General features: G+C 41.7%; 1 protein-coding gene across 1 annotated transcript; it reads right to left on the bottom strand.

Annotated features, from left to right (window-relative positions):
- Positions 1–284: 284 nt before the first annotated feature.
- On the bottom strand, positions 285–19761 carry LOC106582223 (charged multivesicular body protein 2b). The gene is made up of 6 exons (XM_045704688.1): positions 19566–19761; positions 15718–15809; positions 4861–5055; positions 3697–3799; positions 3360–3466; positions 285–1552 (listed from the first exon to the last, which is right to left on the bottom strand). Exons 1-6 carry the CDS (start codon positions 19735–19737, stop codon positions 1439–1441), a joined length of 783 nt encoding a protein of 260 aa, XP_045560644.1. The 5' UTR covers positions 19738–19761; the 3' UTR covers positions 285–1438.
- Between the last annotated feature and the right edge of the window lie 258 nt (positions 19762–20019).

Here is a 20019-nt window from a genome sequence, read left to right as displayed (position 1 = left end):
AAAATCTGCATCTATTTTCAATGACTTCTCAATAAACTGAGGAGTAGAAGCTATTTATTTCAACAGTGTTTCCTTTTTGAATTTCAATTAAAATCACTTCCTGAATTGACTCCAATTCAAATTGTGTCGTTACAGCTCTGGGCCTCCATGCGGACCGTCCTCTTCAATGACTGAATAAAAACACCATTGGTGTGAAGGTGTGGTTGGCATAGGTCATTGTTTGAGCAGCAGCTAGTAAAACAACACATTTCACTCCACCTATTCAGTGTATGTGACAAAAAAAACATTTTGTACATGCTATTTTATTCATTATAAAAGTCATCAAGTTTAAACAGTACAACTGTACAAATACAGAGGATACATACAGTAGTTTACATACTTGGTGGATAAAAAGGGTGACAACAACCTTCATTCATTTACCTTTCCTGTCTGGAGAATTGCACCAAAAAATCAAGTTGAAAAGAAACTGATGTAACGATAGTAAGCCAGTCAATGTTTTCCAGTAACAATCATTAAGACAATTATTTTAGTATACAGTGATATACTAGTCGACATTAGAAAACCAGAAGAGAACCATGAGGGGGAACATTCTAGAATGCATGAAATGTTGTTTAGTTGATATTGCACAATATGCCATTGTCTCCTAACCTGCTCTTACAGCATGGTAGAGTGAAACAGAGTGTGTCAGGAAGACAACGATCAGTGTCTTCTTCACAAACTCATTGTACACTCTAGAATGTGTGTGTGTGTGTGTGTGTGTGTGTGTGTTTTTAAAAAACAGGTCTAACAGATACGATAACTGCACAGCAGCCGAGATAAAAAGAGAGAGATGAGGACAGACTGGTTCCATCCCACATCAGAAAGACAGGACACACAGAGATCAACTAAGACAACATCTTCAGATTACAGTACAACTCAGTAGTACAAAACAAGCAACTCAAAATTAACCATTCTTTGATATATCAAGTTAATGATTATTAGTTTGAATTAGCATTCATTATTCTTTCACACATTGTTTGAAACTGAATCTATTTACGTAACGGACATCCAGTTTGATCCTGCTAATTAGATAGATTCTCATGCAAAATGTTTATTAGTGAAAAAGTCAAGCCCTTACCCTACTCGTAGGGGTTAATGTCAGTGGAATGAGACAGACACATCGTCAGTCGTTCGACACCACCACTGTCTATAGTACGGTACCTAAAGATGTGAGAGCACAGAGAACACTCATTACCTCACTCTGTTTCTTTGACTTCATCAGAAGCCAACCCCTTCAGCAGGCTGCCTGCTGCAGCAGAATGTAGTGTGGGTCATTATATTCTATTATTCCTTCATTTAGTCATTAAATATTCATAACCACCCACAATCTCCCAGTCTCGGACACATGGACCACCAGCCTGCTAGTACACAGGCCTAGCCCATGGTGTGTGTGTGTGTGTTAGTCCACTCCCAGGGCTCGGAGTTGTCGCTCTATCTCGTCATCAGAGATCTGCGTTTTCCGTTTAGGAGAAGCAGTAGGGAGACTCTTCCCTGCTGCTGGGGCTCTCACCATCTGAAAACACACATCCCAACAGGTTAACACTGGCCTTACAACACACAGTAGCCCTTCTGCATGGAGCGGTGGTGTAGTAACACATGCTGTCCCCCAGGGGGAGTGGGTTCCCTGCCAGATGGACAGTCACTGTAACTGCCTCTCAATTATCACCACACACAGGACGCCTACAGGCACAGTCTGCAGCACGTGTCAAACTCATTCCAGGGGGGGGCCGAGTGTGTGCAGGTTTTCGCTCCACCCTTGTACTGATGGATCAATTAAGGTAACTAATTAGTAAGGAACTCCCCTCACCTGTTTGTCTAGTTCTTAATTGAATGGAAAAAAATAAAATAAACCCAGACACTCTGCCCATAGTGGAATGAGTCCTGGTCTACAGGCTGTCATCTCATAAAGACAGGCAGACTACAGACCGTCATCTCATAAAGACAGGCAGACTACAGGCACAGACTACAGACTCATCTCATAAAGACAGGCAGACTACAGACTGTCATCTCATAAAGACAGGCAGACCACAGGCAGACTACAGACTGTCATCTCATAAAGACAGGCAGACAGTCATCTCATAAAAGACAGGCAGACTGTCATCTCATAAAGAAAGGCAGACTGCAGGCACAGACTACAGGCTGTCATTCCATAAAGACGAGCAGGCTACAGGCAGACTACAGCAGTGGTATTGAAACTTTCAGCAGAGACCCTATTTTTCCACCACAATTTCCATTCACACCCCCCCCCAAGAATTTCTCACTAGCACTCCAAATCTAATGACAACCTTAATCTATAAATTTAGATTTTTATATCAACAAATAACCTTTAATTCATTGCATTCATCTCTTATCAAAACTAATAGCAACCAATAAATACATTTACCCAATAAAACTGTTTTTCAAATCTTTCTCAAAACCATTTGTATATTGTCCCACACAATCTGTACACGCTTATTTTATTGGAATTTTGGCAACCCCACTGCAGTTCCCCCGTCTACAAGCAATCTTCCATAAAGACAGGCAGGCTACAGGCAGTCATTCCATAAAGACAGGCAGGCTACAGGCAGGCTACAGGCAGGCTACAGGCAGGCTACAGGCAGGCTACAGGCAGGCTACAGGAACAGACTACAGGAACAGACTACAGAACAGACTACAGGAACAGACTACAGGAACAGACTACAGGAACAGACTACAGGAACAGACTACAGGAACAGACTACAGCAGTGTTTCCCAACTCCAGTATCCCCAACTGTACACATTGTTGTTGTAGCTCTGGACAAACACCTGATTCTACTAATCATCAAGCCCTCAATGAGTTGAATCAGGCGAGTTTGTCCGGGACTACAACAAACATGTTGGGTAGGGCTATGACAATACCAGTATCGCAATATCTTTTCCATGACAAAAATGAAAACACAAAGCAGTAAGAATGCGTTGGTCATTTAAAAACCTGCTGTATGTAAAATATTGAGTTCTTTATCTTGGAATATAAATAAATGTGACTCAGGATGACAACATGATGTTTCCAACATAAGAAGTGAAATCCAGTTTGTGCTTCGTTTCCTTACCACGATACTAATGAGTATTGCAATACTGGTATCGTCCCAGCCCTACTGTTGGGTACTGGAGGAATGGAGTTGGTCTTCTTCCCATTAAGACAGGCAGGCTACGGGCTATCCTGCTACTGTCTTTGTCTGCTACACCTCAAAGCATCCAGACGGGAGAGGGCTTTGAGATGGTACAGGACTCTCTCTTACCCTTCCAGAGGACTACTTATGTGGAGAAGTGACTGGGGAACGGCATTGGGCAGTATGTCTTACCTTTCCAGCGATCTCGATGCCGATCTCATCCAGAACCTGGTTCACAATGTCCTGAGATTCTTCCTCGTCTCCTGATTCCACAAATATCTCATCTAACGTATCGTTGACTGGAGGGAGCAAGGAGGGGGGGGGGGGCAGACAGAGTGAGGCAGCGAGACAGAGGTCCTAGTCAGTTTACCATTAAAAGTTGCGAGTTAACAGGTCATTGAACCACTAGGCAAACACACTGATGTGCATGATGTTTTTGGTTTGGACAGTTTTTTTTGTCCGTTACTATTGTGCATCTTTTAAAAATGTTTAAATCCTAGGCTAGGGAGCCAATGACAGCAGGTCTTACTCATGTCCTCAGTCATGCCCATCTTCATGTTCTCTTTCTGAAAGTCCTGCATGGTCTGGAGAGTCTTCTGTGGATCCATCTTCTTGTTCACCGCCTGCATCGTCTGGACAAACACACAGACAAGACTTACACCACAAAAAATGTTATATTACACAGACACAATACACAACTCCCAGAGCAGGTACGCGCATCATCAATACGCAGAGGGATTCTGCCTCTTCTTCCTGTGTGTTATCAGCCATGGCCTAGTTTCACACCGGAGCCTCAAACAGCCAAATGAGCTGCACACGCCACATCGAATTAGATGTCATTTTTTTATTGCTCGAAAACTTTTTTAGAGCTTGTCCCTGTTGTTAGTGGGTCTCTCTGCAGCCCCATAGTCTATATGAAGCTAGAAGTGGGCTGTTTGGTGAGACTTTACTGTTTTCCTTCCACACTGAAGCCTTGGTAACACACAAATGGTAACACAAGCGAGCAGCGCTCCCGAAACACATTCCTTTTTCTGTTACAGAGAGGTCTAATTCTGTGAGACCTCTCTCTGTTCCCTACCAGCCAATCAGACATCCTGATCATGACTAATTAACTTCCACAGAGACAACGCACTGATTAGAAACAGATTAATACACGAATAACTACATGAATAAATACTTTGACTAACTAGTTCACATTCAAAGCTCTAAACATTATAGGCGTATAGTCCTATAACGGGGCTAATTAGATATGCTACTTTATACATTACCAGAAGCCTAATTGATAATAAACTAAGATGTGTAAGGATGTCATCTGATCTGTGTCTCTGAGCTGTGAAAAGGTATAGGATGGACGAGGGTGAAATGAGAATCTCTATCCAATCAGACAAACATTACCATCCTGAGGGGATGACAAGATATATAGACACACTAATTATCACACACTCAGAGAGGAAGAGAGGAATCCTCTGAACTGTTTTGGAGAAGCTGTTTTAATGTTAACTGGGTTAGTCGGTCTGCTTTTGGGCCTCATTTACACAGACACACATAGATGCATGTGTGTGTGGAGCTACAATACAATAATATATTTAAAAACAAAATGATGACTTTTAGAGGCCCAACATCCAAAATGTGATGGTCTGCGTGCCTGTCAGAATGTGTGTGTGAATGCACGCATGTGTGTGGTGCTCTGTACCTTAGCCGTAGTGGACATGGCTCCAGCCATCTTCATCTGAGAATTCATGACCTTGGTCTGTGTGGACATGGAGGTGACCTTTGAACTGACGGCGTAGGTCCTGTTCTTCTGCTTCCTCAGCTGGACCAGCTGCTTGGCCAAGATCTTACACGCCTCGCGGTTCCCAGACTTAGCCATCTTCTTTATCTCCATCTCCTACAGGGTGAGGGAAGGAAAAGGAGGAGGATCAGCAAGGGGGAGCTTCTGACTGGCTTTGCATCCGGCTGTAAACGGGCAACTTCACTACACTCACACATACGTTACAAAAATATATAAACACATACAGTACCTGTCAAAAGTTTGGACACACCTACTCATTCCTGAGTTTCTTTATTTTGACTTTTTTCTACATTGTAGAATAATAGTGAAGACATCATAACTATGAAATAACATAAGGAATCATGTAGTAACCAAAAAAAAAAGTGTTAAACAAATTAAAATATATTTTAGATTCTTCAAAGTAGCCACTCTTTGCCTTGACAGATTTGCACACTCTTGCATTATCTCAACCAGATTCATGAGGTAGTCACCTGGAATGCAATTCAATTAACCTCTTATGGCTAGGGGGCAGTATTTTCACGGCTGGATAAAAAAACGTACCCGATTTAATCTGGTTACTAATCCTACCCAGTAACTAGAATATGCATATACTTATTATATATGGATAGGAAACACCCTAAAGTTTCTAAAACTGTTTGAATGGTGTCTGTGAGTATAACAGAACTCAAATGGCAGGTCAAAACCTGAGAGATTCCTTTACAGGAAGTGGCCTGTCTGACCATTTCTGGAACTTCTTTGCCATCTCTATCTTGTACAAAGGATCTCTGCTCTAACGTGACACTTCCTACGTCGTCCATGGGCGCTCAGAGCCCGGGAAAAAACAGAATGTCGTCATCCGAGCCCCAGGCTGAAACACATTATCGCCTTTCTCAAGTGGCCGATCAAGGGACTGTGGGCTTAGGTGCGTGACCTGGCCGCCCCCGTCTTTGTGATTTTTTCCTCTGTTTGCCGAAAAGGAGATTCCCGGTCAGAATATTATCGCTTTTCTACGAGAAAAATGGCATAAAAATCTATTTTAAACAGCGGTTGACATGCTTCGAAGTACGGTAATGGAATATTTAGAATTTTTTTGTCACGAATTGCGCCATGCGCACGACCCTTATTTACCATTTCGGATAGTGTCTGGGACGCACAAACAAAATGCCGCTATTCGGATATAACGATGGATTATTTTGGACCAAACCAACATTTGTTATTGAAGTGGCAGTCCTGGGAGTGCATTCTGACTAAGACAACAAAAGGTAATCAAACTTTTATAATAGTAAATCTGATATTGGTGAGTGCTAAACTTGCCGGGTGTCTAAATAGCTAGCCCGTGATGGCTGGGCTATGTACTTAGAATATTGCAAAATGTGCTTTCACCAAAAAGCTATTTTAAAATCGGACATATCGAGTGCATAGAGGAGTTCTGTATCTATAATTCTTAAAATAATTGTTATGCTTTTTGTGAACGTTTATCGTGAGTAATTTAGTAAATTGTTAGCAAATTCCTCCGGAAGTTTGCGGGGGGTATGCTAGTTCTGAAAGTCACATGCTAATGTAAAAAGCTGTTTCTTGATATAAATATGAACTTGATTGAACAAAACATGCATGTATTGTATAACATAATGTCCTAGGTGTGTCATCTGATGAAGATCATCAAAAGGTTAGTGCTGCATTTAGCTGTCTTCTGGGTTTTTGTGACATTATATGCTAGCTTGAAAAATGGGTGTCTGATTATTTCTGGCTTGGTACTCTGCTGACATAATCTAATGTTTTGCTTTCGCTGTAAAGCCTTTTTGAAATCGGACAGTGTGGTTAGATAAAGGAGAGTCTTGTCTTTAAAATGCTGTGAAATAGTCATATGTTTGAAAAATTGAAGTTTTTGTATTTTTGAGGAATTTGTAATTCGCGCCACGCCTATCATTGGATATTGGAGCAGGTGTTCCGCTAGCGGAACGTCTAGATGTAAGAGGTTTTAACAAGTGTGCCTTGTTAAAAGTTAATTTGTGGAATTTATTTTCTTTTTAATGCGTTTGAGCCAATCAGTTGTGTTGTGACAAGGTAGGAGTGGTATACAGAAGATAGCCCTATCCATATTACGGCAAGAACAGCTCAAATAAGCAAAGACAAATGACAGTCCATCATTACTTTAAAAGACATGAAGGTCAGTCTATGCAGCAAATGTCAAGAACTTTGAAAGTTTCTTCAAGTGCAGTTGCAAAAACCATCAAGCGCTATGATGAAACTGGCTCTCATGAGGACCACCACAGGAAAGGAAGACCCAGAGTTACCTCTGCTGCAGAGAATAAGTTCATTAGAGTTACAGACTCAGAAATTGCAGCCCAAATACACGCTTCACAGTTCAAATAACAGACACCTCAACATCAACTGTTCTGAGGAGACTGTGAATCATGCCTTCATGGTAGAATTGTTACAAAGAAACCACTACTAAAAGGACACCAATAAGAAGAAGAGACTTGCTTGTGCCAAGAAACACGAGCAATGAACATTAGACCGCTGGATATCTGTCCCTTGGTCTGATGAGTCCAAACTTTAGATTTTTGGGTCCAACCGCCGTGTCTTTGTGAGACGCAGAGTAGGTGAACGGATTATTTCTGCATGTGTGGTTCCCACCGGGAAGCATGGAGGAGGTGGTGTGATGGTGCTTTGCTGGTGACACTGGCAGGGATTTATTTAGAATTCAAGGCACACTTAACCAGCATGGCTACCACAGCATTCTGCTGGGGTACGCCATCCCATCTGGTTTGCGCTTAGTGGGACTATCATTTGTTTTTCAACAGGACAATGACCCAACTTACCTCCGGGCTATGTAAGGGCTATTTGACCTAGGAGAGTGATGGAGTGCTGCATCAGTTGACCTGGCTCCCACAATCACCCGACCTCAATCCAATTGAGATGGTTTGGGATGAGTTGGACCGCAGAGTGAAGGAAAAGCAGCCAGGTGCTCAGCATATGTGGGAACGCCTTCAAGACTTGTTAGAAAAGCATTCCATGTGAACCTGGTTGAGAGAATGCCAATAGCGTGCAAAGCTGTCATCAAGGCAAAGGGTGGCTACTTTAAACAAATCTAAATAATTTTAAATTCTTCAAACACTTTTTTGGTTACTACATGCGATCCTGAGTGGCTCAGCTGGATAAGGCACTGCAGCTCAGTTTTAGATGAGTCACTATAAACCCTGGTTCGATCCCAGGCTGTATCACAACCGACCGTAATCGGGAGTCCCATAGGGCGGCGCACAATTGGCCCAGCATCGTCCGGGTTAGGGGAGGGTTTGGCCGGAGTAGGCCATCATTGTAAATAAGAATTTGTTCTTAACTGACTTGCATAGTTAAATAAATAAAAAGAAAAGAAAAACCCTTGAATGAGTAGGTGTGTCCTAACTTTTGGTACTGTACAGTCGTGGCCAAAAGTTTTGAGAATGACACATATGAATTTCCACAAAGTTTGCTGCTTCAGTGTCTTTAGATATTTTTTGTCAGATGTTACTATGGAATACTAAAGTATAATTACAAGCATTTAATGAGTGTCAAAGGCTTTTATTGACAATTACATGAAGTTGATGCAGAGTCAATATTTGCAGTGTTGACCCTTCTTTTTCAAGACCTCTGCAATCCGCCCCTGGCATGCTGTCAATTAACTTCTGGGCCACATCCTGACTGATGGCAGCCCATTCTTGCATAATCAATGCTTGGAGATTGTGGGTTTTTGTTTGTCCACCCGCCTCTTGAGGATTGACCACAAGTTCTCAATGGGATTAAGGTCTGGGGAGTTTCCTGGCCATGGACCCAAAATATCGGTGTTTTGTTCACCGAGCCACTTAGTTATCACTTTTGCCTTATGGCAAGGTGCTCCATCATGCTTGAAAAGGCATTGTTCATCACCAAACTGTTCCTGGATGGTTGGGAGATGTTGCTCTCGGAGGATGTGTTGGTACCATTCTTTATTCATGGCTGTGTTCTTAGGCAAAATTGTGAGTGAGCCCACTCCCTTGGCTGAGAAGCAACCCCACACATGAATGGTCTCAGGATGCTTTACTGTTGGCATGACACAGGACTGATGGTAGTGCTCACCTTGTCTTCTCCGGACAAGCTTTTTTCTGGATGCCCCAAACAATCGGAAAGGGGATTCAGAGAAAATGACTTTACCCCAGTAGCTCAATCCCTGTACCTTTTGCAGAATATCAGTCTGTCCCTGATGTTTTTCCTGGAGAGAAATGGCTTCTTTGCTGCCCTTCTTGACACCAGGCCATCCTCCAAAAGTCTTCACCTCACTGTGCATGCAGATGCACTCACACCTGCCTGCTGCCATTCCTGAGCAAGCTCTGTACAGGTGGTGCCCCGATCCCACAGCTGAATCAACTTTAGGAGATGGTCCTGGCACTTGCTGGACTTTCTTGGGCACCCTAAAGGCTTCTTCAAAACAACTGATCCGCTCTCCTTGAAGTTCTTGATGATCCAATAAATGGTTGATTTAGGGGCAATCTTACTAGCAGCAATATCCTTGCCTGTGAAGCCCTTTTTGTGCAACGCAATGATGACGGCATGTGTTTCCTTGCAGGTAACCATGGATGACAGAGGAAGAACAATGATTCCAAGCACCACCCTCATTTTGAAGCTTCCAGTCTGTTATTCGAACTCAATCAGCATGACAGAGTGATCTCTAGCCTTGTCCTCGTCAACACTCACACCTGTGTTAACGAGAGAATCACTGACATGATGTCAGCTGGTCCTTTTGTGGCAGGGCTGAAATGCAGTGGAAATGTTTTGGGGGGGATTCAGATCATTTGCATGGCAAAGAGGGACTTTGCAATTTATCTGATCACTCTTCATAACATTCTGGAGTATATGCAAATTGCCATCATACAAACTGAGGCAGCAGACTTTGTGAAAATTAATATTTGTGTCATTCTCAAGTTTTGGCCACGACTGTACACATCAGTATCCCCAGGGAGCCCTGTTAAGAGTATACACAGTGTAAATACTGTGATTTGTCGATGGTCTAAACACCTGAGAGTTAGCAGCCCCTCTTAGCTTTGGTAAAACAGCCTCTTGCCCTGAGGGAACACACACTGCAAGGCTGTAAAGCCATGGCCCCTGGGAAACAATACAGCTGCAGCCCTGTGTGTCTGTTTATTCTGAAGAGCCAGTCCTCAAAACAATTATTTATTAATTATCATTATTGCCGTTTTTTATAGGAATAATACTCCCATCCCTCCACCCCTTCCCTCTGACAGAATGTAGTGAGGGTTAAACTATCATTAGGCTGATCAGTGCTATGTAGAGTGGAGAAGAGCTGAGTGAAAGAGATGATTATTCAGCATTATTCTGCTCCTCAGGTAGAGCGCTCTGCTAAACAGCTGAGTAGGCAGATTTCCATTACATTACCCCCTCAGACACACAAACAGGTGCAGTCAGTCTCTGCCTGCTAAACATATTCATGATCAGAATAGACAGAACATCTTAATAATGAGGCTGCTATCTGCCATAAAACAAAATTACATTTAAATATGTAACAGTGATCTAGGAAGGGATGATGAGTGGTGCTGATGTGAGCTTATTACTGATATTATACTGCCCTGTCAAGAGGGAGAGAGTGACAGAGACTGTGTTCAATTACATATCTGGTTTGAGAGAGAATGCTTTTTATTCCATATGACATGATGGAGTATATTACAAAACCCTCCAAAGCGGCATTGGGGGCAAAGTATATGAGATCATCAAATATATTTACTTGAACAACACATGTAGTATTAAACTGAACAATAAAATGATTTTTTTGCACAAGGGTGAGGGATGAGACCAGGGTACAGTTTAAGTCCAACCCTGTTCAAAGTACATCAAACTAGCAGTGTTTGACCAATCTTCAGGCCCTCTACGCAGATTACCTTGTCCTACTGTCACCAACAGAGCAATGTATACAGGAAGAAGAAAAAAAATGAACAAAAGGACATGAATCAGAGCAGCTAATTAGGAAATACCATGGTTGAACATGCCCAATGGTACAACTACCTGGGACAAAAAATAAATAAATCAACGCCTCTGGTGGATTTGGTCTCGGAGTGAATGCACTAAAGAAAAATCCTGCAAAGCATTTTACTCCCACCCCCCAAAAAAACATTTAAAAAGAAAAAAAATATTTCTATTCAAATCTGGTACAAAATATTCAATAGTGTAATTTTACCAATTGCACTATATGGAAGCAAGGTTTGGGGTCCAACCTGTAATTACGATTATAAGCATTGTGCAAGAAACCCTATACAAAATCTACATACAGAATTCTGATTGCCAAAGCCTGAGGGACATCCCATGACCCTTAACTCCTTGAAGTATTTACATTGTATATAACTTACAAGTAACACATAGTGTAACCATCATCCATGTATATTTTGTTGTTTATTAGCCATTCTTTTTTATAATCTTATTTTTATTGAATTAAATGTATCAACCAAAGATTCCACAATACAACAGCAGTAGTGTTGTACCTGTAGACATGATCATATGTGACCCGTTTCAAGAAACTTGGCATATGTCACACGTCACGACTTCATTGGAGTGTCATTTAAACGATTTTTTTTTTTGTTTTAAAAAAAATCAAAATACGTTTTTTTTTGCAGAAATGACTTCTGGAACATGTGAACGTTCATGTGCCTTAATAAATAAAAAAACTTGTATGCCATCTGTAAATATGAATAAATGTGTTACATTTCGAGCCTAGTTGGTTTAGCCATGGAAAAATACAGGAAATTTCCCGCTAGCCATGATTGGCTGAGATAATGGGTGGGCTGGACATGCCGAGAGATGAGTTTGGATTGGTCTGCCATGTAGAATGCTTCTGTCTATAACATGAGCTGCTCAGTATGTTTAGATAATCCTTTCTACCGCGGAGTATTTTCACAAAGTGTTGCATTGCTGCCCTGAGGTTAATAGTGGTATCGACAAAAATCAGTGGGAAAAAGTAGTGATGGAGTACTTTCTGGAGGACGATCGTGCAATGCTGACTCTCTCAGACTCTGAAAATGAATCAGACGATGAGGAAATCCCTGATTTAGGTAAAAACGTTTTAATTGAACCAGACATTGTAGATTCTTCCCCCATCACTGTCATCAGAAGAAACAGCGCTCAACTGTGTCATCTCGGGAAGAAGTTGAACGAGTTTTGAAATCAGTGGAATGCCCGGTGGAAGCAGAGTGATGATTACCAAATGCAGAGAGTCAAAAAGAGAACACAGGAGGATGTTGTATAAAACACCTGTGTCCAGATTACATCTTCAAACTAAGGGAAACCATGGCATCCATGACAGAGGGAGAAGCTTTCATCCATATATACGGGTAAGAGTCAAACTACATTTTCAGATATTATATGTTTCTAATTTTGTCAGAAAGCTGTTTTCATTGCAAGTTAACCTCTCTAGGCTAGGCGGGACGAATTCGTCCCACCTACGTAACAGCCACTGCTATCCTGTGGCGCGATTTTCAAAACCTTAAAAATCCTATTACTTCAATTTCTCAAACATATGACTATTTTACAGCCATTTAAAGACAAGACTCTCGTTAATCTAACCACACTGTCCGATTTCAAAAAGGCTTTACAACGAAAGCAAAACATTAGATTATGTCAGCAGAGTACCAAGCCAGAAATAATCAGACACCCATTTTTCAAGCCAGCATATAATGTCACCAAAACCCAGAAGACAGCTAAATGCAGCACTCACCTTTGATGATCTTCATCAGATGACAACCCTAGGACATTATGTTATACAATACATGCATGTTTTGTTCAATCAAGTTCATATTTATATCAAAAACCAGCTTTTTACATTAGCATGTGACGTTCAGAACTAGCATACCCCCGCAAACTTCCGGGGAATTCGCTAACATTTTACTAAATTACTCACGATAAACGTTCACAAAAAGCATAACAATTATTTTAAGAATTATAGATACAGACCTCCTCTATGCACTCGATATGTCCGATTTTAAAATAGCTTTTTGGTGAAAGCACATTTTGCAATATTCTAAGTACATAGCCCAGGCATCACGGGCTCGCTATTTAGACACCCGGCAAGTTTAGCACTCACCATAATCATATTTACTATTATAAAAGTTTGATTACCTTTTGTTGTCTTCGTCAGAATACACACCCAGGACTGCTACTTCAATAACAAATGTTGGTTTGGTCCAAAATAATCCATCGTTATATCCGAATAGCGGCGTTTTGTTCGTGCGTTCCAGACACTATCCGAAATAGTAAAGAAGTGTCGCGCGCATGGCGCAATTCGTGACAATAAAATTCTAAGTATTCCATTACCGTACTTCGAAGCATGTCAACCGCTGTTTAAAATCAATTTTTACGACATTTTTCTCGTAGAAAAGCGATAATATTCCGACAGGGAATCTCCTTTTCGGCAAACAGAGGAAAAAAATCCCAAAGGCGGGGGCGGTCGGGGTCACGCGCATAAGCCAGTGTCCCTTGATCGGCCACTTGAGAAAGGCGATAATGTGTTTCAGCCTGTTCAACATTCTGTTTTTTCCCGGGCTCTGAGAGCCTATGGAAGACGTGGGAAGTGTCACGTTAGAGCAGAGATCCTTAGTAAATGATAGAGATGGAAAACAAGTTCAAGAAATGGTCAGACAGGCCACTTCCTGTAAAGGAATCTCTCAGGTTTTGACCTGCCATTTGAGTTCTGTTATACTCACAGACACCATTCAAACAGTTTTAGAAAATTTAGGGTGTTTTCTATCCATATGTAATAAGTATATGCATATTCTAGTTACTGGGTAGGAGTGGTAACCAGATTAAATCGGGTATGTTTTTTATCCAGCCGTGTCAATACTGCCCCCTAGCCCTAACAGGTTAAAGCGTACTGTTAGCTAGCTAACGTGTATCATCTGTGTAGTAATATTATTTGTATCTCAGAAATCCATTTACATTGCTAGTTATAGCCTAATGCTAGCTAGCTAACATGGAACCTAATTGGTTAGCTTTAGCTACCTGCAGATTCATGCATGGTGCATGGCATTTTGAGTTGGGATTATAGTTCATTGTTTAGCTAGCTAGCTTGCTACATTTCTAAACACAAGACTCCACTATGCAAGTAACCATTTCACTGTACCGTTTACGCCTGATGCATCTTGTGCATGTGATAAATGAAGCTTATATTTAATATAGCATGACAGAGACGGTAATGTGAAGAACAACATGACCTGCACCAAAATCAGATTAGGATACAACCCAAGGACTAGATTAAAGTGTATTTTGACTAATACTTTCTGCTACTACTTTCACCACTTTTCATCTTGAAATCTTTGTTTACTACACTACTATCGTATTCACTCTGTTCAGCACATGGCCTCACATGTGAATCCTTAAAGAGATGGGTGGGGCTAAGGCTTAAGAGGGTGTGAACGATGCTGAATGGGTGTAGACAAAGAAGAACTCTCCAGTAGGTGTACCAAAACTTTTATGGGCCATTTTCTCAAAAGTGGGGTTAGAGGTTTGTCAACATTCAAAGCAGAATTACTTCACCATTGTTCCTCAACTGCAGGTTATGATATTCAATTTTCTAGCTCTGAGTCTCTACTTTTATCCAATCCATGTGGTGGGTCACATACTGTATGTACTATTATTAATACTGAAATGAACTGTGTTCCATTATCCTCATTGCACTATATTTACTGAAATGCTGTACCACTATACTGCTTTGGGAATATGTACAAATTGTATTTCATGCCAATAAAGCAATGTGAATTTGAGAGAGAGGGAAGAGAGGGTTCGGTAAAACTGACAGATGAATGATGCCATCACATAACAATGTACATAGACAGACTGATCTAATGTTCACTGGACCAGGGCAATAATTCAGCTAGACAGAGCTGACAAAACATGCTCTTTCTCATCTGAATAATGAACCAAGTTGTTCTATGGAATAAAGTGGCTATAAATTCAAATCATGGGCTATCCCTGGATCCATGCCAGTACATACACTTTGCTGAATAAAATAGATATCTTGAAGAAAAACAAATGTTCTTCTCCAAAAAGGGTGTTGTGTTTTTGGGACACATGCTGAAAGCCCCAGTAGTCTCTGTGTCAAGAGTCTAATACTAATGAGTCTCCCAGCACAGCAATTACAGCAGCCTTAGCAGAGGAAGTGCAAACAGACACTGGGACAGCTGTGTCACAAATACACTTATGCTAAATTGTAATATAGGACACTTCCTCTTCTTAGAGAATAGCTTTTTTTCAGACCAACAAAGATAAAAACTAGATTAATTAGGAGAAATATTAATGAGTAATAAAACGCCTGTCCCTGGGAAGGTAATTATGGCCTGTGTGATGTTTACTTAAAACAGAGAGACCACTCTTCCATACATCCTTATGGTATAGTGGGAAAAGGAGGGGAAACGTTATATTCTTCTGTTCACACAGCCTTATGGTGACTCATTGTGTGTGTGTGTATACACACACACACACACACACACACACACACACACACACACACACACGTTCTACTTCCTCTTTCCCCTGTAGCATTCTACCTGTCTTTTCTATCCCAGTGGTTAGCTAAGCAGCTTGTAGGCCTAACAGACAGAGCAGGAAAGGGATGTGAGTGGCTGTAGGGGGTAGGATGGAGCAGGATTCGCCTTGAGTCATTTACACACATTTGATGCAATCAGCCGCAATCACCAGAAAAGGTTCTACTGAGAAACTAAAACCTGCTGCCTTCCTACAGCACTTCACAGGGTGAGGGGGTCTCACCATTTGTTTCTCTTGTTTCTCCAGAGCAGCTCTGTCTCTAGTGATCTGTCTCTGAGTACCACGAAGCTCCTTAGCCTGTTCCTTTATAATGTCTGAGAGAGAGAGAGAGAGAGAGAGAGAGAGAAATTAGAAAAACATTTACCCTATGAACATACAGTTATTGAATCAAACAGTTTTTTTTGTTTTGCTTTATGACATACATACATACATACATACAAGTTATGCTGGGCATTGGGCTTTCTGTAAAGCCATAGAAACAGAGTACTATTCTGTTCACACGGGTAGATAGACAGGGACAAAGCTCTGGACATTCCTCATTCACAGGGCTGAGCCTGGACTCTAAACCATTCCTGCCTCACACACTACCCATTACCCTGACACGACGTGTGTAACACAGTCCGACATACCCATTACCCTGACACGACGTGTGTAACACAGTCCGACACACCCATTACCCTGACACGACGTGTGTAACACAGTCCGACACACCCATTACCCTGACACGACGTGTGTAACACAGTCCGACACACCCATTACCCTGACACGACGTGTGTAACACAGTCCGACACACCCATTACCGTGACACGACGTGTGTAACACAGTCCGACACACCCATTACCCTGACACGACGTGTGTAACACAGTCCGACACACCCATTACCCTGACACGACGTGTGTAACACAGTCCGACACACCCATTACCCTGACACGACGTGTGTAACACAGTCCGACACACCCATTACCCTGACACGACGTGTGTAACACAGTCCGACACACCCATTACCCTGACACGACATGTGTAACACAGTCCGACACACCCACTACCCTGACACGACGTGTGTAACACAGTCAGACACACCCATTACCCTGACACGACGTGTGTAACACAGTCCGACACACCCACTACCCTGACACGACGTGTGTAACACAGTCCCACACACCCATTACCCTGACACGACGTGTGTAACACAGTCCCACACACCCATTACCCTGACACGACGTGTGTAACACAGTCCGACACACGCTATGCTCCAAATACCAGACTCAGCTGTACACAATAAAACTGGGTTCTTTATTAAATGTATAGAGGGACCAGCACTAAAGAGAGCTCAGGATTGAACTCTTATTGAGATAATTCCTACTTCAGATCGACCAGACTAAAATAATTCCTTAATACCATATTACTTATACTTTTAGAAATATTGGCAGGGTAAACTATGTGATGCGTCTTGTTTCACAGGTTTCCAATAAAAATACACCAGCCTTCTGACTTTATATGTACAACAGCAGTAATGGAGCAAAAACTAAAATCATTTGAATCAATGTTTTAAGGCAGGATAAAACCCTTGAAGTGTAGCATCAATGGGAACAATATAGGCACAAGCGTGAGGTGAACTGAATAAGTGAAGGCATTCACGGCGAGATGGTCACACAGCAGCAGTTCCTAATATAAGGCTGTGGGGTATGAGATTGGAGAGCAGTCCCAGAGAGATACCAGGCATGTCTGTAGGCAAGGGTACACTGTTCTAGCCATTTCACCCAAACCGCCTCACGCATTCTCTCTCTTACACACACCCTGCTGTGAACGTGTCCCGGCCATCCCAGCTCCCTGCTATTAGCTCTAAGGTTACCGCAGACACATATAGTGAGCCAGGGCACTCCACCAGCTGATGCACTAAACCATTGCACTGGACTCCATCACTAGAGCGAGAGGATTCCCAGAGATTCTCTCTACAGTGGAATAGGTACCAGAAGGCACTACCAACAACCTCTAACACAACCTTTCATTGCTGGATCAAAACGCTAAATATTCAACAGAAAACTCTTTCTTTCCTCAAAATAAGGTTTTTCCACAAAACTATAAAAAAAGGTATAAATAAAACAATTAAAAACAATAACAGGAAATGATTTGTTTCATGTTCAGGTAATTCCTGCAGTGGAAGTCCAAAACGGAAGCATACAGCAGTGAATGTTGTGTCGTAAAGCACGTCAAACTTTTAGAAGAAAATGCATGAGGAAAGTGAAAAAAAATCGATATTTCTCCCCCCCAACAAATACTGTTGCAGAATAACAGGCTCTCAAACTCTTTAAGAGTTACCATAATGTTAAAAACATGTTTTTAAATGAACTGAAATAGTGAGAATCCTTGCTATAGGTACCTATGGTGCCCTCATCACCCCAACATCTCCAGAGAGAGCTGGACCACTTGCGAGAGTGAAGCGTAGTATCTACGTGCAGGGTGACGTATCGACAACGTCTACAAGAGGGTGGGGTACTGTCTACAAAACTCCACCAGCTATTCTCTGCCCGCCATCGCACCCGCACGCCCTACCATGGGATACCACCGCTTCTGGACACCGGGCAACCTTGGCACCCCACGCCCAGAGAGGAGAGAGAAAGAATGAGAGAAGGGGCAGAGACGCTGAGATATCCTATCAACCATCTGGCTTTGAGTAAACGTACAGTACAACCACAGTAAGTGAATATTGATTCTCCATCAATGAGACCATGGTCATGAAATAACTTATTAATACTGAATTAGGTAGAAACTTGAAATTGATTATATAAAAACGTACATTATGTTTGTGTTTAATAAAGTTATTAGTGATTCAGATGTAATGTATTGATTATGTATTCTGAATAGTCTGAATAGTTCTGTTGCATTCTGACCCTGTAAGACCAAGACATTTTGACTGATAAAGCCCAACATTTCAACGGCTCAAGGAAATACACAATATGATGGAGACATTTCTTCCTCTTCTTAACTTTTCTTTATCGAGGTTAGGCACATTGAGATAAACTTTATTTTCAAGAGACACCTGAAAATCAATCTTTGAGGTTCTTCTTTTAGCATATTGCTACATTTTCAATGTATCAGCAGCAGCAAAAATCTGCATGGCAGTACTGTGTTATCTTTACAGGCAGTTTGAACTCACACACACACACACACTTCACTGTTGACTTTTGGTTTCCCCTTGAGTCATGTTTGACTACTATGAGAGGAAAACTGAGAAGTGTTTTACAGTCAAACATAGCCTAATGGAAATCTTGACATGATCATTACTAGGGTTGAGAATTGCCAGGGACCGCACCATATGATATTATCACGATACTTTGGTGCCTAAATGATTAAGATTGAGAACAAGCCATGAAGGAAACATATTGCAGTGTTGGTGCAGGTACAGCCAACGAGCGCAAAAATAATATTGCGATATTGTCAAAACGATACATCAAAAATAACTTTGAATCGCGCAGACAGTGTGATAAACCTTACTTATATCCACCTGTCTTTAACTGAACAGAGTGAAGTAACACGATCATTCTACACGGGGTATCTCTGGATGACATGTTTCTCTCGTGTGAACAAAGCTTTCTTACAGGTCTTACACTGCTAGAAGCTGTTAATCATGGAATTAATCTGTTGCAGTCAGCAGGTAAATTACAAAGTTACCATTAAAACATACTAGGCTGCATCATCCAATCAATGTAACAATGTACTAATTTAGCCTAAGACAACTACACTGTTCACACGATGGTCAAATTGTGACCAGTTTTTTGTTTTTTAGCAACTTAACAAGGAACTTTCACTGAACGTTACACAGACAAGTGGAATAGTAACGTTATATTGTCTACATTCAGACTGTGACACAATCTAATTTAAGGGGATTCCACGTTGACCAATGTCATTGTTGATTTTGTAACAAACATGCATCTTCACTTTTTAAACTGGTGTCAGGTGAACTGGAAAAACAGTTCAGTAGGCAAGTCTATGTTCGTTAGTGGCGGACTGGCTCTCACCAATTCAAACAACTTTGTTACAAGCCTACTAGCAGCGGAAAACAAACTTACCGTCGACTGTCTTCTTCTTGAATAGAGAAGCCATGGTGCACAAATTAAAACTAAAACCAAATACTAGGCCTAAATACAATGTATGTGCTTCCAGGCCGTGGGCAGCCAAACTGTAGCTGTAGCAACAAGCTGAGATTTCCTGGTCGATCTGTTCCAGCCCTTCACATGACATCCCAGACTCACCGCCGACTCTCTGACGTCACCACGGGACTCCCAGTTCCTCCTGTCTCCCCTAGAGGGCGGTACTGTTCCGACGCAGACCGAGCTCTTTGACGGTTCATATCAACCCGCACAGTGAACTGGGCTAGATTTAAAAAAAAGTGATCAGTGATTATTTTATCAACTCTGCTCAGAAATTGCAGAGTGAGTAGAAAACGAGGACGGTAACTTTGGGAAAAACGCCCTCTACGGAAAAGTTTGGTAAGATTTAGATATGTGCATACTGGCAATCCTT

This window comes from Salmo salar, chromosome ssa21, assembly GCF_905237065.1.
Source record: "Salmo salar chromosome ssa21, Ssal_v3.1, whole genome shotgun sequence".
Lineage (NCBI taxonomy): Eukaryota > Metazoa > Chordata > Actinopteri > Salmoniformes > Salmonidae > Salmo > Salmo salar.
This window is presented reverse-complemented; position numbering and strand designations above follow the sequence as displayed.

Coding starts and splice junctions, on each gene's coding strand:
- LOC106582223 (XM_045704688.1), bottom strand. CDS start 19,737: ATGTCATGTGAAGGGCTGGAACAGATCGACCAGGAAATCTCAGCTTGT. Junction 5,056..15,717: donor AGAAACAAGAGAAACAAATG/GTGAGACCCCCT, acceptor CTCACCCTGTAG/GAGATGGAGATAAAGAAGAT. Junction 3,467..3,696: donor GGGCATGACTGAGGACATGA/GTAAGACCTGCT, acceptor TGCTCCCTCCAG/TCAACGATACGTTAGATGAG.